Genomic DNA, 25,624 nt, shown 5'->3' with positions numbered 1-25,624 from the left:
GCTACTCTACCAAACAACTAAATACGTATAAAAAACTAACAAATACCAATTAGCAACTATCATCTACAAGTTATCTGCTATAACTACGAGCTAATCAAAATGTAGATTAGTGGAGATTTATATCATTATATACTAATATTAACTTATTTATTAGTCAATATTTATTTATGTCTTTCAGATTCTGCTTTGGCATTTCATCGTTTTGCTTGGTCAGAAATCGTTGGCATCCCAGTATTTTGTGCTTCGAAAGATAGTGCTACGAAAGTCGGTGATCTTTTGGCGAAGGCTTGGCCGTGGCTAGGTCATCTTCTTCTATGGGGAACATTAGCTCTCTTTTGTGTTCATCAAATCATTAAACCCGAAGCATATTCATGATTCAGTTGACGTGTATGTTTGTACATCAGTCACGGAAAGGTTGGTATACAATGTTTGGGTATCTGAAGTATCATATTTGAGTTGCCTAACGTGTTTATTAGAGGCTTATGATCAGAGTTTACAAATCGATTTGTGATGTCAAGTAGTCCGGTTGAAGATGTGGTCGTTGATCGACAAGCAGAGGTTAATGCAGTTGTGTTTTCGAGTGCTCCTTCCTTTTTTATTGCTCGCATCTTGCTTAAGTTAATTGTGCACCTCCTGTTTCAATTTATGGTTCTGTATCGCTGCCTAAGACAAGAGTTGATTCAGATTTTAACCCGATGTTGGACGGTAATTGTTCCAGGTTAAAATTCAGATCTTTGTTCAATGAGGTGGTTCTAAATCGCATCCCGACTTGCTCATGGAAGGAGACATCTCCTTCTGTTGGTCCATCGGAAATCAGAGTTATGTTCGTGGTTCCGGATGTTGTTAATCATGTTGTTGTTGATAGTATGATTATGATACCTAAAAAACTGGTTGATTATTCGTGTTATTGGGCAAGCAAATATGGGTTTGTATTTAGTGATGAAGACGAAGTAGAACACTCGGACAAGAATGGTGGTTTTCTCGCGGGCTTAGTGAATTGTGGATTGATCTCTTCTTCCATGGCAGGAATTCTCATTGGCAGCACTTCAGATAATGTTTCATCATATTCGTTCAAGTCTCGTAAGGGTAATACTTTAGACAGTTTGAAAGTAGATGATAAGAGCACTCGGTATCCATCAATCAATTTCACCGTCCCCCCAAAATCGACGCCGGGATCGACGATCGGTCGACACCGGCACGACGTCGATCTCGCCGTCGATTTCCAAGATCCCAAATTCGACGGTGGCTTATCTGACCGTTTGAAGGTGGGAAATTTAAAAATGGACCGTTAACAGCTATTTCCCTTTTGTTTTTTTTTTGTTTTTGTTTTTTCTTTTGTTTTCTTTTTTCAGAAGTGTTTGAAGTTTTTTTTTTTTTTTTTTTTTTTTTTTTTGTGGTTTTGTTTGTAGGTTTGGTGGAGATGAAAAAGAGGGTAGGTGGAGATGATGTAAAAAGAGAGTAGGTGGAGATGATGCTGCAACAACAAATACGGAGTATTATATTATCAATTTTCTATTTTTCTTTTTTCTTTAAGTTGTTTTTAATTTAATTATTGTGTAATTTATATTTGTTTTTTAATTTAATTTAATGTTGTTATTAAAAAAAATTAATAAAAGATATTAAAAATAATAGAAAATACTTTTTTTAGGAATGCAATTTTTTTAATTAATGGAAGTTGTTTGTTATATATATTATTTATTTAATTATTTTAAATAACTAAATAAAATATTAAAACTCAATTAAAAAAAATAAAAACTAAAAAATAAAAAATGGACACTGTGGACACCACTACCCCGGCACAGTTAGTCAATTTCAGCTTCTAAAAATGGACACTGAGAAATGAACACTAAAATGGACACGGACACCTCGTGCTCTAAGGTTGTTAAACCGATCATTGAGAGTCGGAAATGTAAGACGGTGGCTGGTTAAATTGTTTCATTTGTTATTTTGTTATAGGTTATTTGTTATCTTTTTTTTTGGGACCGGTCATAGGTTTTGACTTTCTCCTGACCCGGTTTTGTAAACTCAGTTTAGTTAGCTTTAGCTAGGTTTTTGTGATAGAGTTCATTAATGATTTAGAGCACTGGTGTGGTGACGCGTTAGTTCAGTGTCTTTGTCACGACCCTACTTTTTTCGTTATCTTTTACCGTTAATTATTTAACTACCGTTAACTGTTATTCGTGCCACGTCATCTCTATGACCTATATTATTATTTTTGTAATATATATATATATATATATATATATATATATATATTAATTATTATGTGTTATGTGAATATTTGTATTCATATTTTAAGTTATACGTTTCTACGTGTCGCGGATTTCTATCCGGCGAATCTTTTCGGTTTTTAAACCAACGGCCGAGCTTTTGAGATTTTTAAGTCCTAAATATTTTAAATATGATATTTTAAGGTCATATGAATATATAGATATAGTATTTATATATATTTTTCGTCGCGCATTTGTTATCTCTCCGAATTTTCAATCGCGTAGTCGTGTTTTCGCGTTTCGGGTTTCGTTCGGGCATTCGGGCCACAAGTAAATCAAAATTTAGAAAATTTGGGCCATGAGGGCCCACCCCCATGACCCCATTCACCCGAAGCTAAGGGAGGGGGAGTACTCCTTTGTTTTTCCATTTTACTCATTTCATTTTCATTTCACAAATTAGAAGCCTAAGCCTAAACATCAATTTTGCTCTCATTCTCCCTCTCCTCTCCTTGGTGGCCGTCGCCTCTCACCCCACACATCATCATCATCTTCATTCAAACTTTCTTGGATCATCATTTAATCAACATCAACGCGTTTCTCTCGATCTCCTCTACGCGATAACATCACTTGATTCTCGATTAGGGTATAAACCCTAACCCTAGATTTTTAATTTTTTCATTATTTTTCTGTATTTTGATGTTATAATGATAGTATGATAGTTACATGTTATTATATTGATGATTGTATGCATAGAATTGCTCAAATACATATGTTTTCGGTTTGATTTGATTGGGACAGCAGCTTTTTCATTCATTTCTGATATTGTAACTGATATAAAAGTGAAATTAAAGTATCTAGATGAGTTCCTCTCATCAAGACATTAATTTTAGACTCCGGATTCACGTCGTTTCGATTCCCGGAGCTCTAGATATGATTGAAATGGTGTTTTGTTAAGATTGAATTATGAAAACGAATTGAACCAGGTTTGGTCTGACCTTGTGACCACTTTTAGAGTCTTTAGGGTGTACTAGTGTGTTAGGATTGATGATGGTATGAACTTTCATGTTCGGGTCATCTAAATCCGAGCCACAGATCACCCGTTACGACTAAATCATGATTTTGAATGAATTAAAGATCCAAGTGGTGTAATGGCTGATCATCACGACTTGGGTACTGTTCTTGGTGTCTTCTTGAGTGCACTAATGTGTCGGGTGGTTTGATTAGGCGGAGATATATATAAGGCTCGCCGAAAACGGACACCTGGGGCTCAAGATATGACCCGAAGAACTTTTGAATTAAAACTTATGGTTGATTATTAAAACTTATGATATAAATAATGATTTTCTTTATTATTAAATTACTTATGATATAAAAAGTAATTATTAAAATTTAAGACTTATGATATATATATTTCTTATATCATTTAATTATTATTTATGATTTAATTAATAACTTTTAATTAAACTTATAATAATACTTTTATTATTAATGGAAAATACTTATGATAAGTATTAAACTTATATTCTGAGATTATTATAATAAGACTTATAGTAAGGATTGATTAATTATTTAATTATTATAAGGCTTAGTTATTATTTAATTATAATTTAATTATTAAATACTTATGATTTAATAATTATAATTAAAAACTTATGATATGATTAATAATTCATTATTAATTAATAATACTTATGATATGATTAAAATTTATTATTAATTAATAATACTTATAGTATGACTAATATTTAATTAATTAATTAAATACTTATGTTATATTAATTATATCATTTAAACTTATATTAACTTTAATAATTCATTTTAATTTAATTAAACTTATGTTATGACATAATTATACATATTTAACTTTAATAAACATTATAACCTATATTATTATTATAACCTATACTTTTAAAATTAACGTTGACTATGTTTGACCAAGGTTGACTTTTGAGTTGACTTTCGGTTGACTTTGACTTTCAGTTGACTTTTGTTGACTTTCTAATTAAGGAAACTTTCATAACTTATAAACTTTCCAAAATAGCAACTTTCTAAATTTAGAAACTTTCCAAAAATAGAAACTTTCCAAAAATAGAACTTTCCTAAAATAGAAACTTTCCAAAAATGGAAACCTGCTAAAAATAGAAACTTTCTAAAAATAGAAAGTGTGTGTCTGTACGCTGTTCCGATCAAACCGATGCATGCTGAGTATTGTTCTATGTCTACTTGCAACATGTACAATAGATATCATACTAAGACTTGACCTAAGTTAGTTATTTATATCGACCTGCTTTATTTATAGGTCGGCGTTGTGATCATTCCTGATCACTTTACTTCATTTGCTGTTCGCTTATTTGTGTAGTTTCTTCGTTACTATTAAGGTGAGTTATAGTCCCCTTTTTTTACATACTTTTCAAAGTATATTTTTGGGATGTGATTACATGCATTTTATTTCACGTTTAGACACAAGTGACAATTAAATTTAAGTTATTCATTGTGAGTTGGACAAAAATATTTCCTAGTCTGGTAACTGTAATCACTGATTTCTACTGGTGAACGCGAATCCTACGGATAGATCTATCGGGTTTGACAACCCCATTTCGAGCTAGTCGCGCTAGCAATTTATAATCGAAATGTTTAGTACTTTGTATTTTGTTGTAGATACACTGTCCGGTGTATATCATTTATTATGTTTGGCAAGAGTAAATAAAGGGTTAAGTGGTTACCAGGTGGCTCATTGATAATGGAATAATGTTTAATGTTTTCTAACATTTTTAAATCTTGTGGTCTAAAGTTTATTCAATTATTTAAATCTATAATTCACTCAACCTTTGTGTTGACAGTTTACTCGCATGTTTTCACATGTACATGAGTTTATGTGATGCTTCTGCTGTGTTTAGAAGAGTCTGCATGCATTTGGGCAGATTTTATGAAACAATTATGAAACTTAAGCTTGCATTCTGTTTTTGGATAATTTAAATTTGTGGGTTTGTTGGCAATGTTTTGTGTCAACTTTGGTTAATTAATATGTTGGGTTATTTTAAACTACATATTTTGGTATGCTTTCCTTTTTGAGAAACTTTTGAAATAAAAGAATGCAATGTCGTTTGTTAAATTCATTTAAGTTCGATCAAGCTGTGGGACCAAGTGACATAGCTGTTAAGTGTTTTGACGGGGCCATCACAGTCTTGCTGATGACTGGACGCTGACTGGACTGACACTGAAAACTGACATTGGTGAAAAAATAGGGGAATTAGGAAGAATGTCAGTTCAGTGTCTTGAAAAGAGAAAATATTGTATGTTATTATTTTTTAATTATTTTTTAAAATTAATTTAATTATTTTAAAAAACAATATTAACACAAAATAAACTTCATTAATAATAAAAAAGTTACATTAATTAAAAATTAAACTACAAAATAAAAATACAATTCATAATAAAGATGTTATTTGTAAGTCGAATAGCTCAAAGATGTTCGACCAATGTCACTCTTCCCCCTCATCCTCCTCCTCCTCTTCCTTCTCCTGAGCTCGAATAGCCCAAACATGTTCGACTAAATCGCCTCGTAAACGTTCATGCACCTCCCGATCGTGTAATTCCTTCGTCCTGGCTTTATACTCTTCACATCTATCGTACCAAGTAGTTTGCATGTTCTGAACCGGTTCATACACCCAATTATTATCAGAAATGTTGAACCCATTATCTTCAACTATCATGTTATGCATTATGATACACGCATATTTAATTCTTTGAATAGCCTTCAACGAATAAGCCCTTGTAGGTTGTTGTAGTATATGTCAACGTCCTTATAAAATACCAAAAGTCCTCTCAACATCCTTTCTTGCCTTAGATTGTTTTCGTGAAAAGTATTTACTCTTGGGATCAGCTGCACTCGAATACGCTTTAACAAAAGATGCCCATTGAGGGTAAATCTCATCCGCTAAATAATAACCCCTTTTGTACTCCACACCATTAATAACATAAGGGATGTCTGTGAAATTATCATTAAGCATTGATTCGAACAAAGAACTGGTATTTAACACATTTATGTCATTGTTTGACCCAACAACCCCAGAATAAGCATTCCATATCCAATTATCATACGAGGCAACGACTTCAAGCATAATAGTTGGATGACTATGATCTCCTCGCTTAAATTGGCCTTTCCATGCAACTGAACATTTTTCCCAAACCCAATGCATACAATCTATACTACCTAGAATGCCGGGAAAGTCATGTTTTTCCTCATGAACCTCGTATAAACGTTCCATGTCCTCACGAGTAGGCTAGCGCATATAATCATTTGAATATAAAACAACAATACATTTCGTAAAATTCTATAAACTTTCACGAGCTACACGTTCCGACATTTGTAAATACTCGTCTAACGCATCGGGTGCATAACCGTATGTCAACTGACGAAGTGCCGCCGTTATTTTTAAATGTGTACTAATGCCTAACTCGCCACGGCAATCAGGTCTAACATGAAACCATTCAAAATATTTAGGTAAACGATTTGCAGAAAAATTTAATATACCTTCCATAATTCGGCTGAATACACGTCTCCTCATTCGAAATCGACGTTTGAACTCCACTTCACTATACTTCGGACGTTCAGCAAAATAGTCTCTTATGAGGCGATCATGTGCTTCATGGTGATCACGTCTGATATAGCGTCGCGTTAAACGAACATTAGAACTATCCCCCTCATTACTTTGATCGGCCTCTAACATTTCGAGTGCAAGCATCGTATACTCATCGTCGGAAGATGAATAAGCCATTGTATTTTATAAACTATTTTTGGATTGTATAAAAAATGAGAGAAGTGAGGTTTGTGTGAGTGTATAGATTGTGATTTGTGTGTGTATATATAGAGGTTTAATATATTATTTAAAGGAAAAAAACCGAAGTCTAACGGCTAAAAATTTGAAACGGGGCCCACTTAACCATCAAGAAACCAAAGTCTTGCTCACGACATCGGGATGGTCGACGCTGCACCGACGCCGAATCGGTGTGATGCGACGGTCACTCGACAATTTTGGGGGTGGCGACGCCGAACTGACGGCGACCACACCTCATGCTCTTAGAGTTCATTACTGATTTCGCGCCTTGCAGTATTGTTGATTGTAACATTTGTTCGTCTTTTTTATCGTTCGATGAAAAGACTTTGTTATATATTTTGTTTTTTTTGAAGTAAATAAGAAAAAATGCATACACTAGCCTTTTATTTTATACACTATGACTACCTTAGTTAGGGATGGCAATGGATATTTCATCCATGGATATCCATATCCAATTCATTTATGATGATTATAGATGACAATTTATCATTCATGGATATATAAATTATTACTTGAAATACATCTATACATACATATATACGTACTAAATATATGCATATACATCTACATATCGATATTATGGAGTTCGATCCCAATAATTATTTTGCAGTTAAAAAAAACATTTAGATATCGATATACATGTAACCTATAAATTTTAAAGTTATTAATAAAAATAAGGGTTATAAAAGTGTCAATTATTAAATTGTTACTAATGATATTAAACGTTACATATTTAAATTGACTTAAACATATATTTACCTATATTATAATGTCATTTGCTCAATTGAAGTCATAGGTGACAAATTACAATAAAAAATAAACTAAAAATATAAAGATTTATATATTTATATTTGTTACTCCGTATAATTTATACTTGGTTTTTAAAATCATCGTGAGATTAAATTAAGCATATGTAAATGAGAGGTGTAATCTCTTGAATCTAATAATTTGCTTGAAATTCAACGGATCAATCAGAGCGCGACATGTGGCGCTAAAATCACATGTGATTGAAAAAAAAATTTAATTTTTTTTTTTGGAAAATTTTAAAAAAAACTTTCTGAAAATATTTTTTTAAATTTAGTATTTCAAATCCAATCACATGTGATTCTGCATGCCAATCACATGTGCTTGTAAAACACAATCACATGTGATTCTGCATGTCAAATCCAATCACATGTGATTGAAAAAAAAATTCATAATTTTTTTTCAAAAAGAAATTTCAACCGAAAACAGACTTTAATTCGGTGATTTGATCAAATTTGTTAGCGTTTCATGATCATATCTTCAAAATTGCATACTTTAATTCAGTGATTTGATCAAGTTTTGATCAAAAACTTGGTGTTTTAAGGTTTTAGCACAAACTTACTGAAATTCGTCATTTTACTAAAAAAAAATTCAATCATATATGATTGGATTTGACATTCAAAATCACATGTGATTAGGTTTTACAATCACATGTGATTGACATGCAGAATCACACGTGATTTACTGCATGTCAAATATAATCACATCTATAGTTTCTATTAAAATGTTAAAATTATGATGTCATAAAAAGACTATTTCCCTTCATAAAAAAATCAAAATAAAAAATAGAAAATTTTTGAGACATTCTAATGATGTCATCAACACTAATTAATTATAATTAAAAAATAGCAAAAAATAAAAATACGCACAAAGCGTGTCGATAAATAAATACGGAATAAATACACAATAAGGAAAAAATAAATACAGGTCGATAACATCCTAATCAGTTTATTAGGGTTTTCAAACACATCCCTCCATTGTTCTCTCTGCACCATTCGAGTGTCTTCAATTCTTCATCATCGCTATCTATTGAAACGTTTTACAATTATCCGACCAAGAATCAACAAGTTTATACATGTTTGCAGCGATATTCGAAATTAGAATAAATCGTCGCGATTCGGGTCAGGTAATTTTCTCGCTACTTCATTGCGTTATTTTGTTCTTTTTTATTCGATCTAACATATTATTAGAGTTTGGGCATTTATACATTCATGGGTTTGACAAGATTATTCGTTCTCTCCAATCAAAAACCTTAAAAATCGTTTACGCTTGGATTTGATTTAGTTTTTTCAACAATTGATTAAAACAGAATTAGTGCTCATCATTAAACGGATCTTATCGAGATGAATCATACATTTGTTGCAACGTGCACGTTCATCTTCTTGATATAACTTTAAAAGGTAATTTTAATTTTTAGGGTTCTACTTCACACTTATGTAGGATTTGGTTGATATTCAATATTTTTTGTGTTTATTTCATCAATCTTATTGTTGTAGATTATGAATTCGGAGCTAAAAGAAATATCTAAAAGATAAATAGAAGTGAACTGATGTAATGTTTATGTGCAAGATTACTATAATATTTAATTTTCTCAAATAATATTTTACAGTGGTTCAAGAATTCGAGTGGATTATATGATTTAACGTATCAACAAGCCTGAAATGTTGAGGATTGAAAGGGTTCCAATGATTCTTTTTATTTACCATAAAGAGTTGAAGAAGAAGGATGTGGTGGTTGTGATGCCTATCATGTGTTCGATCTAATGCCTACAAGTTATCTTTTATTCATAATTTTTTTATCTTTCAAATTTACGCTTTGTAGGTGATAATGGGTTGAACTAATGGTTTGAAGATGTGACATGTCATTTTGCTACCATGAAGAGGAAGATAATGTTATCTTCATACATTAATATTTAGGTTACAAAGTTTGAGTAACTTGGTGCTTATCTAATGTCTTGAGTAATTATATTCATAGATTTTGTATAATGTTATTTGTTTTTGTGATTCTTGATAAAGATTATATAAATATGATCATAGAAAGAGCAAATTTTTTTTTACTGTTATACACTTTGATATATGAAACTTTTTGTATTATAGTTTGAGTTGCAGTTTTGAGGCCTCAAAATGCGAAACATTCAGTAGGCAGTAGCAGATCCTAATTTTGCAATAAATACATCATACATCTCATACGTTATCGCTCAAAAGGTAAATTGAGCTACACTTTTACTATGGATTTTTGATTTGTTCTCGAATTTTTGCTATTATTGTGTTTGATAGATGAATAGGTCATGTGAACAGGTCATCTTTTGATATTTTGATTAAAATTATTGCATGATTATTACTGATTTATACTGATTTGGATTAATACAATATAAAAGTGACCTAATTTTTTATGTTTGTATTTTGAAATTGACTGTATTTGTTGTCATATATTATGAGGTATCACCAAAGAGTAAAGATTCTTGCTGAACTGAGAACAATTTTTACAAGTTAGTAGCATTGATGATAACTACAGTTTGTTTTATATATATATATATGCAATTTTACCATATTCCAATTATTATTTGTTATGTGGACTGAGAATTGGACCAGATGTTTTCTTTCTTTAGGTGAAGGGTGTATCTTATGAACAAGTAAAAGAAAGACATCATTTCAAAATTTATACAGTATATATGAGTTGGTAACTGAATGCCTTCTAGCTGCTGCATCACATGTTTCTTTCAAAACATGTGCAAGGAGGTATTGGTCTCAATTTATGAACGGCTGATATTGTCATTATATTTGATAGTGACTGGAGTCCGCAGATATATTAACAAGCAGATAATCGTGCACATTGTATTTTATCAGAAAAAGGAGGTTATGATATTTGTTTTGGTCAGAGTTAGCTCGGTTGAAGAGGTGATATTGGAGCGGACAAAGCAGAAAATGGGCATTGATGATAAAGTGATATCGGTAAGATTGTTCGCCATAACTTTCGAAGGTTGGTCTTTGAATTGATTTGGCCCGTTTGGGATAATCGAATGATCAAAATGTCCATGTTTATAAATTAGTGGGTCAAAATTGCCATCTATGGGATGATATTATTGGTATTTGTTTGCCTTTGCAGCTCAAGATCAGATAAGAGTGATGGCATTATGAGAAGATGGATGAGGAAAGAAGACAAAAAGAGATGCATGTTTAGCTAGCCAACCGGTAAATCACGAGGTTCCAAGTGAACTGGGGTTATACTAAACCTGACAACCCGAAAAAGATGAGGTTAACAGGTTTGACTATGAAACATGGACCTGGAAAAAGATGTAGAAAATATGTATTGTAGAAAATAGGTAGTGTTTGTATTGGTAGTAGGGGAAATGTTACATTTTAAATATGGTTTTTATTAGCTGTCGATTTCGTTTAAGTACCCAAACGAGTTAGATACCGTGGACCAATTTGAAGTCAACTATTTACTAATATGATGGTAATCCGTTTTAACAAAACTTTTTATTTTGGTAATTAATATCTTTATATGTGGGTACAAACTTCACGATACCTAATGTCTTAGTAATATATACTCCTAGAATGAATGAATTCATTTATGTATTGTTATCTATATATTCTTATAAGGCTTCTTGTGTGTAGATAACTGTATACATGGAGGGACACTGCTAGGTGTTGCCTACTGAATATCAAGAAGGTTTAGCCCTGTAGATGCAACACATATTTCGCCAACTCAGTGGATGCCCTTATCAAGGATTTGAAGTAATGCCCTTTCTTCTTTCAGGCTATCTTTCTCAAAGGGATTCTGCTGTAGATGTAATATCATGTCAAAATCCTTGCTTTGAGGGTGATTATTATTCATGTTAATTATATAAATATCTTTTTGACAAACCCGTGATTTCACGGGTCATTTCACTAGTGTGATTGAAAAAAAAATTTCAAAAATTTTTTTTCTTTTCAAAAAAATCTTTTTTCGCAAAAATAAAATTCGAAAAAATTTTTTTTAATTTTTTTTAAAACTTTTTATTTTATTTTTTTTTTTCAATCACATGTCCCACCACGTGTCCACTCTGATTGATCCTTTAATCTCAACTTAGGTTTTATTTGAATATTCTTCATGTAAATGAATATAAATCCGACCCATTGCCATCGCAATCCCTACGCCCCTAATTAAACCCTAAAAAATAGTGAATCGCGGTGGCTTCGTTCTGTACTATACTGAGTTGTAAACAGTAAGCTCCCTTCTTCGTCTTTTATCTTTCTCTTGATTGAAATCTCAAACTTTTTTTAAACTTTATTATCGTTAGGTTTTACAGCAATTTTATTATTCAGTATTCACATACAAAATATGTAATTATCATATTATCGATGTCATCTATTATCTATTAGAATTACAATTTGGATAAATTCCTCCGTAAAAATGAGTCTGTGCTCTTTAGTTCTGTTTGTCAAGAAGCTTATAATCTTTATGTCGACATTGATAATCTTTTAGTTCTGTTTGTCAAGAAGCTTATAAAATGATTTGTTATATACGTTTAGGATATGAGCTGTTGAAAAGTATGCTACTAGAATTGAGTAGTGAATTTTTTAGGGCTAACAATGACTGGTGCCTATAATTTCAAGTTAAATCGTGTTAAAGGATCAGTACATTGCTCTATACATATAATAGGAAAACCATTTGTGATTACTCATTAAACATGTGATTTGTGATTACTTATTAAACATGTGATTTTTGATTACTTATTAAGTAACGTGTGAGTTTTATATATGTGAAACTTACACACATAATTGCACATGCTTAGAGCCTTAGAGACAATCTATAACATCCATTTTTTATCCAAGGGTCCATATTGGTTAGTTTAATGATTCTCAAGTTTTAAGGGTGTTAAATGCACTTGCCCTATTTGTGAGCCTGCTCTCAAAAAAACAGTTGAGTTTGAAATTCATAGCAACACTTTGTTTTTTGCCCGTTTTCTTATTTTTGTTTATCCTACAGCAATATTGAATGAGATTTAAGTACATTATTTCAGTTTCATTAGTTCAATGATGTACATAGATATAACTTCAGGCACCTTGGATTGAAACGCACACAACAACGTTAGAGAAAGTAATGGATTTTCTGAAATCAACCTTGAAGGCTTTTATGGACTGCACATGATACATTTGTAAAATTTTGGATTCAGAGAACAAGAATGATAGCAGAAGAAGAAGATAGAATAAGCAACTTGCCAGATGTTGTTATTCATCGCATTCTCTCTTTTCTTGACTTGAAGTATGCTATGCAAACTAGTGCTTTGTCCAAAAAATGGAAGCTTGTTTGGACTCGATTAACCCAACTAAACTTAGATAGTTACAACTTTTCTAATACATCTTGTTTTCATAAATTTGTGAATCATGTCTTATTACATCGCAACAATCATAGAGAAGTTTCAGGATTGGAGCTAAGATGCAGGGGATCAGCAGCTACACAATCTACTGTTAGAAGTATTGTGAACTATGCCTGCTTGCATAATGTTAGGCGACTGACTTTAGTATGGGACGCTACAAGGAATCGGGGATTTCCACAGTTTGTTTTCAGTTGCCGGGCTCTCAAGGATCTCACCCTTGCAGTCAAAAATCATACCTTGCATGTTGAAAATTGCTACATATCAGATTTAGGTTGGGACTTTCCAGTCCTGGAGAAGTTGAATTTGAGCAATTTTGAATTAGATGGTGGTAAAAGTAAGCGCATCAACCTTTTTTTCTAAGTGTGTCAACCTAAAGGACCTCACCTTACATGGGATCGAAATGCGTGACTTGGAGGAATTAACACTTTGTCTCCCACAACTTTCTAATCTTTCAGTCACAAATAGTTTCTGTAATGTTTTGAACGTGGTAACTCCTCAACTTCAGAATCTGACCGCATCTTTTGACTCTATTCATGGACTTTATTGTCGTGAGGGCTTTAGTTATCTTGAGAAAGTCCATCTGTCATGGTTTAATACTTATTTCTGTGTGGGAAAGGAGAGGCATCTTTCCAAAATAATCGGTGTATTGCAGAAATTCCACACTGCCAAATTTCTTATTCTTGATGCGTCCATTATTAAGGTATACAAATATGTAAGAAGCTTTCTGAAGCTTTTTTTTGCAATGCCACAGTTTTTGTAAGAAAAGTTTTCCGAAAAAGCTTTAACGTCATTGAGAAAAGGGTTTTGAAAATTATCTCTTCATACAAACTCACAAACCTATAAAAAAGCTTTACTCCAAAAGCTTTAGAAATCTCAAGCTTCTGGGAAAAAAAAAAAAAAAAAAAGAAGCTTTTCCTCCAATGAAGAAAAGCTTTTCCAAAGTCCTTTTTTTTCTAATAGAAAAGAGTTTTTATTGAAGATGTTCTAATTTAAACTCTTACTGCATAAATGTATGCACAAAATGTTAACACCAGTTTGGTGTAAAAAGAGAATCTTTCTTACACCAAAATTGTTTTCACCCCAATCTTTACACCAAATTTTTACACGAATGTTTATCATAACCAATTTTTACACATTTTGGTGTCTTGGTTGGAGAAGGTTTACACCAAATCTTACCCCATTTCGGTCTTTTGGTCTTTTGGTGCACACTTTGGATATAGCTTTAGTGTTTAGCTAGTTTAGTTAATCTGGGAAAAAGATCAGTTCAACAAGCTCACCTAGGGGTCGGGTCAGATGGTCGGGTCATATTGTTTCTTGATCCCAATGGGGATTAAAATAAAAATGTTTTGTTGTAGTTATAACACATTCTTTCTTTTGCTTCTATGAACACACTTTTACCTCACGCATACACCTCACTTTCCTGGGATTGGGTATTGTTGTTGTGTGAACACAGTGCTGAAACTTTCTGTTTCTTTGTATATAATATTTACCAAGGCTCTTTCATCATGTGTGGATCAATTGTTGCTCGAACCTTGTCCATTCAATAACTTAAAGTGTTTGAAGATGAATACGATGCTGGTGACACGGAGTCATGTAGTTGTCCCCGTTCAACTCAAAAATTACTTTCTTGACAAGTCTCCAACTGCCACTTTCATTACAGATTATCCTCAGGTGAATACGACTGTTAAGATTAACTCCTCGTGAAAATTAAACGTTTGAAAAACTTTACGAACTATGTAGTGTCCATGTTTAACTTATTAAAGTGATGTATTTATATCCAGATTTAGCATGAAAACTTTGTCTTCATGGACAAGAATATTACAGTAAGAGTTTGTTAAGCAAACTTTTAAGGTCCATTTGCTAGTTTCTGTACACATCTACAAGTATGAACAATTTAATAACTTAAAACACATTTGGTAGTGTGAAATTTTTATTATTATTATTTTTACCCACTTATTAGTTCAAACGATTTCCACACACTTATAAGTGTAACGTTAATATTTTAACAGTGTGAAGTTGTATTGTTTACCCACTTATAGTAAGTTTAAACTATCTATATGCACTTATTATTGTAACATTAATCTTTTATTCGTAAGTTGATGAACCTTGGACAAAGCATATATAAGTTGTAGTGAATTTGTAATTCGAATTTTTTTTTCCATTGTAGGTGCCACAGAAGAGGTCTAGCCAGCAGGTATATGATGATGATGATGCAGGGGCTAAAAAGATGGCCAAGTTGGATTTACAAAAACAACCAGCAGCTGATACTACTATAATAACCCAAGAGAATGAGTTGTTGGATGCAAATCTACAGATGCAAGATCAAGTTATTAGTAAGCAAGAGGCTATGTTGGAGGCGAAAATACAGATGCAAGAGCAAGCTATTACAAAGCAAAAGGCTATGTTCGAGGCTAAAATGCAGATGCAAGATCAAGTTATCACAAAGCAGAAGGAAATGTTTGAAGCTAAAATACAGATGCTTGATAATGTGATTGCAGAGCAGAAGGCAAAAATACAAATGCAAGATAATGTAATTGCAGAGCAGAAGGAAAGAATACATATGGTAGAGGTAGCAAAGTTGGATCACGATAAATTGATTTCATATGTCATCAAGTCCAAAATAGCGGAACTGAAAGTACAAGTTGAGAGTGGGAATCCAGATTATGAAGTGATTCGCTCAATAGGGTCTGAGATCAAATCAATTATGGAATTGATACCTGATAGCTTAAGGCCAGTCATGGACGCGCAGTTTTGTTTTGAGTATGTAAAGTGGAAGAGTTTGTTCCTTACCCACATTGATGTGAGCCAATGGTCAAAGATCGAAACCGAGCTGGGGATTATTAATGGAGTTTGAGATTTACCTTTTCTAATAACATTTACAGTCTGATGTTATTGTTGCTAAAAATTTCTGGGTGCCGATACAGTCTTTCATCTTATGTGCATGACTAAATTTATGCTTCTTTTCCCATTAATACTTTAAAGATGGAACTGCAGGCCTAAAATGGGCACAAATGATTTACATTCTCAAAGGAATTAGATTTCGATGGAATCTTAACATTTCAGTGTTTCACCATTCAAAGAAATTGTCATTTCTTCAAAAGTGTGATGGAATTTAATTCCATTTCTATCTTCAACATTCAAAATTAAATTTTACGTTTCTGGCCATGTTACGTTTAAGTGATGGAATTTACGATTACGTTTCGCGTTACGTTTAGAGCAACATTTTTTTGTATGTATATAGGAAATGTCTTCAACTAGGACCAGCATTTAGCAACATAACAAAAGGCTCACATATGAACACAACATCAACTATCATGCCTCCATAAAATAAAAGCTGAACTGGATTCTTACGAAAACAATTCTTAATAAACAAATATATACACACAAATATTTTTTTTAACGACGATATTGACATCGAATACTCTCATTTGTCACCCACACACGCGTTAGGAGGAAACTCTTCACACACCATCGCATTAATATACACACACATATTGATATAGGCAAACGAATAGATAGCGAGAGCTAATATCAGTAACAAAATCAATTCAAGCTCATAAACAACACAAAACTAAATTTAAGGTCTTGATCACTATTTTGCACTCTGTGGTTTATCCGATTTTTCAAAACTCGAATTTAATTGAACATGATAATAATCTATATATCTATATATATGTTTATATAAAAGAGAGTTTGAAATAGCTTATATATCATTAGTACCTTAATTATAGTAAATTATGCCATGTGTAAAATCCACGTCAATACCTATCTAATTCTAAATATTATTAATTAAATTAAATTAATAGGTGTTTATAAATATGTCCTCCATAGCTTTTTAGTCCGCTTTTTTTTTTCCTGATTCACAAATTTTTAAATTTTTATTATTAATTTCAATTGTGAAAATGAGATAAATCTGAATAGTTATGTTATAGAATAAATTAATTATATAAATAATACTACTTAACTTGGAAAAGTCAAACTTAATTTCCCTTTCATCTCTAACGGTTGTAACGAAAGCAGTGTTTTTGGATCCAATTACTTTTTCTTTAATTTCAAATCCAAATTGTCTATTTCGATCCTTTATAAGATGAACTCTTCGAATGAAAAATCGTTATAAAGACGAATCAATCCAACTAATCTACTCTATGAAATTTCGGATCGATGTAGTCAACATCTTATTTTCAAGTTCGAAAATATTATATAAGATGCTTTTAGAAAATTATAATGTTTTCTTAATAATATATAACCTATCACTGCTACAACTCCTTAATAACTATAATATTCATCCATATATAACTTATCAACATATGTTAGACGCTTCAGATTCTTTATCAACATATGTTAGACGCTTCAAAAGGATTCATATGAAAACGATTTTAAGGATTAAGTTGTTCAATTGACTATTCGAGCAAAATCTTATATTCTACAAAATAGATGTAAGTTGATGCACCTATAAAATATGTAGAATATAAATGTGGAACATAAAATGTAGAACATGTACATTTTCGTTCTACATTTTCTGCAACTCATTTTTTTGCTCGAATTTCTTCATTTTTGCTCGAATTTCACCATTTTTACTCGCCCACCATTTTTTTGTGCTCGAATTTCACCAAAATTGCTCGAATTTCTTGTTTTTTGCTCTCCCGCCAATTTTTTTTGCTCGAATTTCACCAAAATTGCTCGAATTTCACCAAAATTGCTCGAATTTCAGTGTTTTTTGCTCTCCTGCCACTTTTTTTTAATTCTAATAGGAGTTCTCAGGTTCTCACACATGCTGAGTTTTCACTGGATTCTCTCTCTCTCTCTCTCTCTCTCTCTCTCTCTCTATAATCTCGTAGGGAAAAAATAAAAAATCAAATTTGAAAGTGAAATTCGGTTTTAATCGAAAACGAACCGAATTCAAATTCGATTTTCAATTTGGTCTCAGTTTCGTTTTTGATATTTAAATTTGGTTTCAGTTTAATTTTCACTTTTAATTTTAAAAATTTAAAATCGAACCGAATCACTGGAAACATCGAAAACCAAACACCATATTATATCAATATGAAATAGTTTAATTGTAAAACAATTCTCATATATACCTGAAAAACACACATTATATCAACAGTTTATTAGTTGGGACAAACAGTATATATGATTCACCAATCACAGATGGTTAATATCATTCATTCATCATTCATGGAACAAAATAATTATTAATTATAATTAGATATATAAATTTAATAATAACTAATATTAATATAGAAACAATGTCCCCTTTTCTCTCTCAAACGTTCAAACCAACATATCCAAACTCAATTCCGGTCAAGCCAAATCATAACCCCCAATTCAACAATCACAAAACCTCACAACCAAACAACAATCACGCCTCCTATCCTCCTAAATCAACAATTTTTTTGGGTGCTTTATCACGCTATACCATTCCTGATGTCATCAAAAGCACTCTAAAGAATTATGGTCAAATACAGGGCCTATCTTGGAAACAAGATCGCAGCTTTGCTTTTGTGAAATTCGCTAATTCATTTCAAGCTTCAAAAGTGGTGGATCGTATGAATGGTAAAATTTTAAATGGCAGAAAGATCTATGTGGGTTTCGCCAAAAAAGATATGGTAGTTCAAGGTGGGAAAGAAGATGATCCGTTGACTGGTGGATCCAATTCGTTTAATATAAACCTTTCATTTTACAACAAACTCAATGACAACTTAGATCTTACTGCTATCATTATTGACAAAGAGCCTATGAAAGCTCAGAAATTGCTTAAATGGTTGAAAAGCCGTAGTATTGCACTTCGATCTGTTTCTGTTTGGGGTTTATTTGCTTACGTTGTTCAATGTGCCGATGCCGAGAGTTTTCACAGGATGACTATGGGTCCCACTATGAACGCTGTTGAATTTACAGAAGTCGTTCCAATGAACCAAAGAAGAAACAAATTCTCAAGATTCACAAAGTTAGCAATCAAAGGAATCCCTTTTGAATGTTGCTCGCCAGATTGCACAATTGAAGTTGCAAAAGAATTTGGAAAGGTTATTCAAATAGACACAAAGTCTCATCGGGCTACACAAGCAGATACACTATTTGCTTTAGTTGAAGTTTGTGATCCAGGTCCTATCAAAACTTATGCTTATGCTAAAGTATCGAATCAATTTAGATGTAAACTGTGGGTTGAAGAACTTCATCTTCATGATGAAGTTGAGATTGTGTCAGAGGATATTATAGAAGAGTACAATCATGTGTTACAGTGTACAATCAATGCAGTTGAAGAACAAAAAAGAACCATGATTCGGAACATTGTTTGCCCGGAATCTAATCTTAATTCGCCGGAAAATCCACCGGAAGAAGGAGAAATTACCGTTGGGGATGAGGATTTAAGCTATGTAACTCCAACTAAATCTTTTAGCAACGGTAACAAATCAAAAGATATTCATTATTCGTTAGAAAAGGTAACTAGTGATGTCAAATCTCAAAAAGATATTGTGGATGGGATCAAAAAGTCAATTTTTACATCTAATGGGAATAATAATAAGGACAGGCATGCGCAAGATACAGATAATATTTCCACTCCCCATAAGGAGTCCTTTTCACTAAACCAAAATGACTTTCATACCCTTTCTTCCAAAGCAACAAACTTTATTTCATCTCCTGTTCAATACAAAAATGACTCATCTCCATTTTCAAACATTTGAAAAATAAAGCAGACATTTCTTTTTCCAGCCCTGTTTCAAAGTTTAACTCTCAAGTTCCAATTGAAGAACAATGCATTCGAGAAAATAACAACTCCTCAGCTTCTGCCTCTTTTACTCCTGCTGTCCAAAATACCCATTCCTCGTCTATTTCCAACTGGTTTAAACCTGTTGCTCATTCCAAGGTTGTCTCCTTTAATGGTCACACTCTTTCGCCTTCTGCAACAGAACCACACCAATCTGATCATTGTCTTGGAAATTCTTGTAAGAAAGAATGTCAAGAAATCAAAGCTAGATGCTTACCCATTGAAAAACCTATTCAACCTTTTGTTCAGACCAAAAAAGGTGGTATGAAAATGTCCAAAGAAAATACCAACAATTGGATGGACGAGGTACCAAACTTATCCGATATTTTCGACACCACCAGCGAGATCAATCACGTAGTAGGCATTTCTGCAAATGTCAAAAACAACAACACAAACGGACAACAATTTGGTTCAAAAAAGTTATAACATATAAAGAAGAGTTGTATAATTTTGGAGTGAGGATGGAAAATATGGCTAACGATGATACTCCAATCAAGAATCATTAATCAAGAGGCTAGTTTCTTACCATTTTCATCACTCTTACAGATTCAATTTCCTGTACAAAGACGTTTAATTTCGACAAAATTACCTGTGCTCAATCTCCTCTGACAAACAATATTGTTTCATTTGGTCTTCGTATCGCCAATTTGATCCTCGAGATTCTATTGAAGACGTTGAATCTTTCCAGTAATTAGCAATTGACGTGTTTTTAGGGCTCAGGTGTTGAATGAACGCTTCCAATTCAATTAGGGGAAGATGGATCTTCAATGACGATTGAATCGTCTCTTTCTCCTCTCTGTTTGGGCTAATGAGTTTAGCTTTTGTTGGGCTTGTTTTATTGTTAGGTGCTTAAGTCCGCTTATCGAGTGGGCCTGGTATTCGAGTGGGCTCTTAATCCGGGTCAATTTTGGGGTTGGCGTTTCCCGTATGCATGGTTTTGCTTTCGAGCTTCTTTTGTTTCGTGTTGTTCTTTCAATCTTCTGTCATTTTTTTTTTTTGCGCTCAAAAGCCTCTTTCATTGTAATATGTTGAATATTCATCGTTCTGATGAAAGTATTTTAATAAATTTCTTTTTTCGCCGTAAAAAAAAAAAATTCATTCATCATTCATAGTATATTATATTTATATTTATATTTATATTTATATATATATCATTAAAATAAACACTTAATATTCTTATCGAATAGCAAACTTATTAACAAAAAAACCACAATTCATCCACAAATAAACCATATAATATCAAATTTGTTATAATTCAGTAGGCTTATAACTACCTTTAGTGGTTTGATTCTTGATGTTATAATTCAGTAGGCTTATAACTACCTTTAGTGGTTTGATTCTTGATGTTATAATTCAGTAGGCTTATAACTACCTTTAGTGATTTGATTCTTGATTTAGAATACTAATAATGAAGTGTAAGAACAAAGATGATAATGGAGAGAAAGAAAGAAACACTTTGTAAGTGTGAGAAATGGTGCAAGTTTAATGCTTGCATTCATGAGTATTTATAGCCTAAAATCTCAATATAAAAATACATACTTTGTGTACCAAAATTGACTATATGTATACACCAAAATTGACTATCCATATCTATATTATTATTATTATTATAGCACTCCCCCTTGGATAGCAATTTTATTTTGTTGAAGATCAACTATAAATTACTGCCTCGTTAAAAACCTTGCTAAAGAAAACCCAGTGGGAAAAAACTTTAGCTAAGGGAAAAAGAGTGCAGCATGGAGTTGACTCCCCCTCAAGTAGACATCGCTTCAGCTGTTACATCTTTTGAACATGTCTCATGCCAATGTTATGAACGTGTGTTCTGAAAATAGCAGTTGGAAGTGCTTTCGTGAAAAGATCAGCAGAGTTTTTGCTAGATTGCACATATCTCATTTCAATCTGGTTGTCCTTAATGAGATTTTGAGTGTATGAGAAGAATCTAGGTGGTATGTGTTTTGTTCGGTCACTTTTGATATACCCTTCTTTCATCTGTGCTATGCAAGCTGCATTATCTTCATAGATAGTTGTTGGACTTTTATTGCGTTCTAGTCCACAAGAATCAGTAATGAGTTGTGTCATTGATCTCAACCAAAAACATTCTCGAGTAGCTTCATGTAATGCAATCACTTCGGCATGATTTGACGATGTAGCAACAAGTGTTTGTTTTTGAGAACGCCATGATATTGCAGTACCTCCATTTAGGAATACATATCCAGTTTGAGATTTAGCTTTATGTGGATCAGATAAATAACCTGCATCTGCATAACCAACCAAATCTTGTTTTGATTCGTTAGAATAAAATAATCCTAAATCAGTAGTTCCTCGAAGGTATCGAAATATGTGTTTGATCCCATTCCAGTGTCTTTTGGTAGGAGCAGAGCTGAACCTTGCCAACAAATTAACTGCAAAAGAAATGTCAGGTCTTGTACAATTTGTAAGATACATAAGAGCTCCAATTGCACTAAGATATGGTACTTCTGGTCCAAGAATGTCTTCTTGATCTTCACATGGACGAAATGGATCAGCTTCAACATTGAGTGATCTAACAACCATAGGAGTACTTAATGGTTTTGCCTTGTCCATATTGAAACGTTTCAAAATCTTTTCAGTATATGTTGTTTGATGTACAAGTAAACCATTAGGCATATGCTCAATTTGTAAACCAAGACAATACTTGGTTTTTCCGAGATCTTTCATTTCAAATTCTTTCTTTAGAAGTTGAATGGCTTCATGGATCTCTTTATTTGTACCTATGATGTTAAGATCATCAACATAAACAGCTATGATCACATATCCGGATGTTGTTTTCTTAATGAAAACACAAGGGCAAGTAAGATTATTTGTATACCCTTTGCTTATCAAGTAATCACTTAATCGGTTATACCACATACGTCCCGATTGTTTTAACCCATATAAAGATCTTTGTAATTTAATCGAATACATTTCTTTGGGTTTTGCATTTGATGCTTCTGGTACCTTAAATCCTTCAGGTATCTTCATATATATATCACTATCAAGTGATCCATATAGGTAAGCAGTCACAACATCCATGAGATGCATTTCTAAATTTTTAGAAACTGCCAGACTGATTAAGTACCTAAAAGTAATTGCATCCATAACAGGGGAATAAGTTTCTTCATAATCAATTCCTGGTCTTTGAGAAAAACCTTGAGCTACAAGTCTAGCTTTATACCTTGTAACTTCATTTTTCTCATTTCTTTTTCGGACAAAAATCCATCTGTATCCTACAGGTTTCACATCTTTAGGAGTGAGAATGATGGATCCGAAAACTTTTCTTTTATTGAGTGATTCTAATTCAGCTCGTATTGCTTCTTTCCATTGAGCCCAATCATGTCTATTTTGACATTCAACCATAGATGTTGGTTCTGGATCATCATCATTATTCATGATGTCATATGCAACATTAAATGAAAATTTCTCATCAAGATTTTTCATTTCATTTCGGTTCCATAATATTTTTGAATATGCATAATTGATTGCAATTTCTGTATTGACATCATCAATCTCCTCTGCAGTAGGAGTACTGATTTGTGGTTCTTCTTGAACACTTTCTTTTACTTCATTATCAGCTGATTTTCTTTTTCGAGGATTTTTATCCTTTGAACCAATTGGTCTTCCACGTTTCTGACGTGGCAAAGATTCATGAGTGACGTTATTGCCAGCTTTTGGAATTTCAATTCGAGCTGGAGTATTTACTGCTGGTATATATGATTTTGTCACCGTTTTTGTATCTGTAAATGCATCAGGCAATTGATTTGCAAGTTCTTGTATATGCATTATCTTTTGAACTTCTGTCTCGCATTCTTTTGTGCGAGGATCAAGATACTTTAATTGAGGTTCACACCATGAAACATCATTTTCTTTATTTTTCATTTCTCCCCCTAATCTAGGGAACAATGTTTCATTAAAATGACAATCAGCAAAACGTGCTGTAAAAACGTCACCTGTCATAGGTTCAATATACCTTAATATTGAAGATGTTTCATATCCAACATATATTCCCAACCTCCTTTGAGGACCCATTTTTGTACGTTGTGGTGTCGCAATTGGAACATACACTGCACAACCAAATGTTCTAAGATGGGAAATATTTGGCTCTTGACCAAAAGCAAGTTGTAGGGGGGAATATTTATGACTTGCACTTGGTCTGATGCGAATCAATGCAGCAGCATGTAAAATTGCATGACCCCATATAGATACAGGGAGTTTTGTTCTCATTATCAATGGTCTAGCGATTAATTGTAAACGTTTAATCAATGACTCGGCTAAACCATTTTGTGTATGCACATGAGCAACAGAATGTTCAACAACAATTCCTATAGACATGCAATAGTCATTAAATGCTTGAGATGTAAATTCACCAGCATTATCAAGTCTCACCCTTTTAATGGTGTAATCAGGAAAATGAGCTCTCAATTTAATAATTTGGGCAAGAAATTTTGCAAATGCCACATTACGGCTTGATAACAGACAAACATGAGACCATCTGCTAGATGCGTCTATTAGAACCATGAAATATCTAAATGGTCCACATGGTGGATGAATTGGTCCACATATATCACCTTGAATTCTTTCAAGAAACATTGGTGATTCTTTCTCAACCTTAAGTGGTGAGGGTCTAGTTATCAATTTTCCAAGAGAGCAAGATGTACATGGAACCATTGTATCATGATGGATTTTTCTATCCTTTAGTGGATGTCCATGAGTACATTCAATAATCCTTTTCATCATTGTTGATCCTGGATGGCCTAATCTGTTATGCCATAAACTGAATACACCAGGATCAATATATTTTTCGTTAACTACCATATGTATTTCTGGTACATTTATATGTGTATAATGTAATCCAGAACTAAGTCTTGGCAGTTTTTCAACCACATGACTCTTGTCAGTGATACTTAAATATTTCTCATTTTCTGTTGTCACTGACTGATAATCATACCCGTTAAGGTATATGTCGGAGAAACTCAATAAATTTCTGCTTGACTTGGGAGAAAATAAGGCATCATTTATTAAAAATTTTGTACCATTTGGTAGTATGAAATTTGCCTTTCCTATCCCTTTTATCAAGTTAGCAGGTCCTGATATTGTATGTATAGTTCCTTCCGTTGGTTTTAGATCAATAAAATATTTCTCGGATTTAAGTATAGTGTGTGTAGTTCCACTGTCTGCTATACAGAGATCTCCACCACTTGATTGATGTTGTATTCCAGCAAAATTCATATTGAACTTCATATATAAGAAATAAATAGTGAGTACATTAATATTACACAATATTTTAAACGCAAATAGATAGTACTGAAACATTTAGCAAACATAATGACAAAGACAGACGATATTAAATCGTTTATTTTTCAAAAGACACACAACTTAAACATTCAAGAAATCTTCATATAAATCAGATGGTTTCTCAGTGACTGTTGGATCAATATTATCCACAAAATTTACTTCCTTTTCTTTACCTTTCAGCGAATCCTGATACATCTTAACAAGATGTTTAGATGTTCGGCAAGTATTAGCCCAGTGGCCCATTCTACCACATCTGTAGCAAGATTCTTCAGAATTTTTAGAAGAATTTTCTTCAACATCTTGTTTAATGGGCTTGTTTTGTGGTTGATATTTA

General features: G+C 32.7%; 2 protein-coding genes across 12 annotated transcripts; one reads left to right on the top strand and one right to left on the bottom strand.

The window, feature by feature from the left end:
- Positions 1 to 5,692: 5,692 nt before the first annotated feature.
- Positions 5,693 to 6,478, bottom strand: LOC139889845 (uncharacterized). The gene is made up of 2 exons (XM_071872765.1): positions 6,025 to 6,478; positions 5,693 to 5,916 (listed from the first exon to the last, which is right to left on the bottom strand). Exons 1-2 carry the CDS (start codon positions 6,476 to 6,478, stop codon positions 5,693 to 5,695), a joined length of 678 nt encoding a protein of 225 aa, XP_071728866.1.
- A 2,319-nt stretch (positions 6,479 to 8,797) lies between these two features.
- LOC139894596 (uncharacterized) lies at positions 8,798 to 16,391 on the top strand. 11 transcript variants are annotated; one of them, XM_071877974.1, is made up of 12 exons: positions 8,798 to 8,978; positions 9,162 to 9,252; positions 9,462 to 9,585; positions 9,674 to 9,768; positions 9,949 to 10,056; positions 10,461 to 10,590; positions 10,699 to 10,803; positions 10,958 to 11,114; positions 11,470 to 11,589; positions 12,896 to 13,914; positions 14,709 to 14,885; positions 15,382 to 16,391. In XM_071877974.1, the coding sequence occupies exons 10-12, from the start codon at positions 13,537 to 13,539 to the stop codon at positions 16,066 to 16,068; spliced, it is 1,242 nt and encodes a 413-aa protein (XP_071734075.1). In that variant the 5' UTR covers positions 8,798 to 8,978; positions 9,162 to 9,252; positions 9,462 to 9,585; positions 9,674 to 9,768; positions 9,949 to 10,056; positions 10,461 to 10,590; positions 10,699 to 10,803; positions 10,958 to 11,114; positions 11,470 to 11,589; positions 12,896 to 13,536; the 3' UTR covers positions 16,069 to 16,391. The 11 variants fall into 11 exon arrangements, with proteins under 11 accessions (XP_071734075.1, XP_071734080.1, XP_071734076.1 ...); XM_071877979.1 differs by lacking the exon at positions 9,462 to 9,585; XM_071877975.1 differs by having other exon boundaries at positions 9,462 to 10,056; positions 10,731 to 10,803.
- The last annotated feature ends 9,233 nt before the right edge of the window (positions 16,392 to 25,624 follow it).

The sequence above is a fragment of the Rutidosis leptorrhynchoides genome, chromosome 2 (assembly GCF_046630445.1).
Source record: "Rutidosis leptorrhynchoides isolate AG116_Rl617_1_P2 chromosome 2, CSIRO_AGI_Rlap_v1, whole genome shotgun sequence".
Classification (NCBI taxonomy): Eukaryota; Viridiplantae; Streptophyta; class Magnoliopsida; order Asterales; family Asteraceae; genus Rutidosis; species Rutidosis leptorrhynchoides.
The sequence above is the reverse complement of the archived record's forward strand: the minus strand, read 5'-3'. Positions and strand labels throughout refer to the sequence as shown.

What these genes read in the sequence shown, in the direction of transcription:
- LOC139889845 (XM_071872765.1), bottom strand. Translation starts at nt 6,478, where the DNA reads ATGGAACGTTTATACGAGGTTCATGAGGAAAAACATGACTTTCCCGGC. An exon ending in GGATGTTGAGAGGACTTTTG is followed by an intron (nt 5,917 to 6,024) that starts GTATTTTATAAG and finishes ATAACATGATAG; the next exon opens with TTGAAGATAATGGGTTCAAC.
- LOC139894596 (XM_071877979.1), top strand. Translation starts at nt 13,537, where the DNA reads ATGGTGGTAAAAGTAAGCGCATCAACCTTTTTTTCTAAGTGTGTCAAC. An exon ending in TTGATGCGTCCATTATTAAG is followed by an intron (nt 13,915 to 14,708) that starts GTATACAAATAT and finishes ATATTTACCAAG; the next exon opens with GCTCTTTCATCATGTGTGGA. An exon ending in TCATTACAGATTATCCTCAG is followed by an intron (nt 14,886 to 15,381) that starts GTGAATACGACT and finishes TTTCCATTGTAG; the next exon opens with GTGCCACAGAAGAGGTCTAG.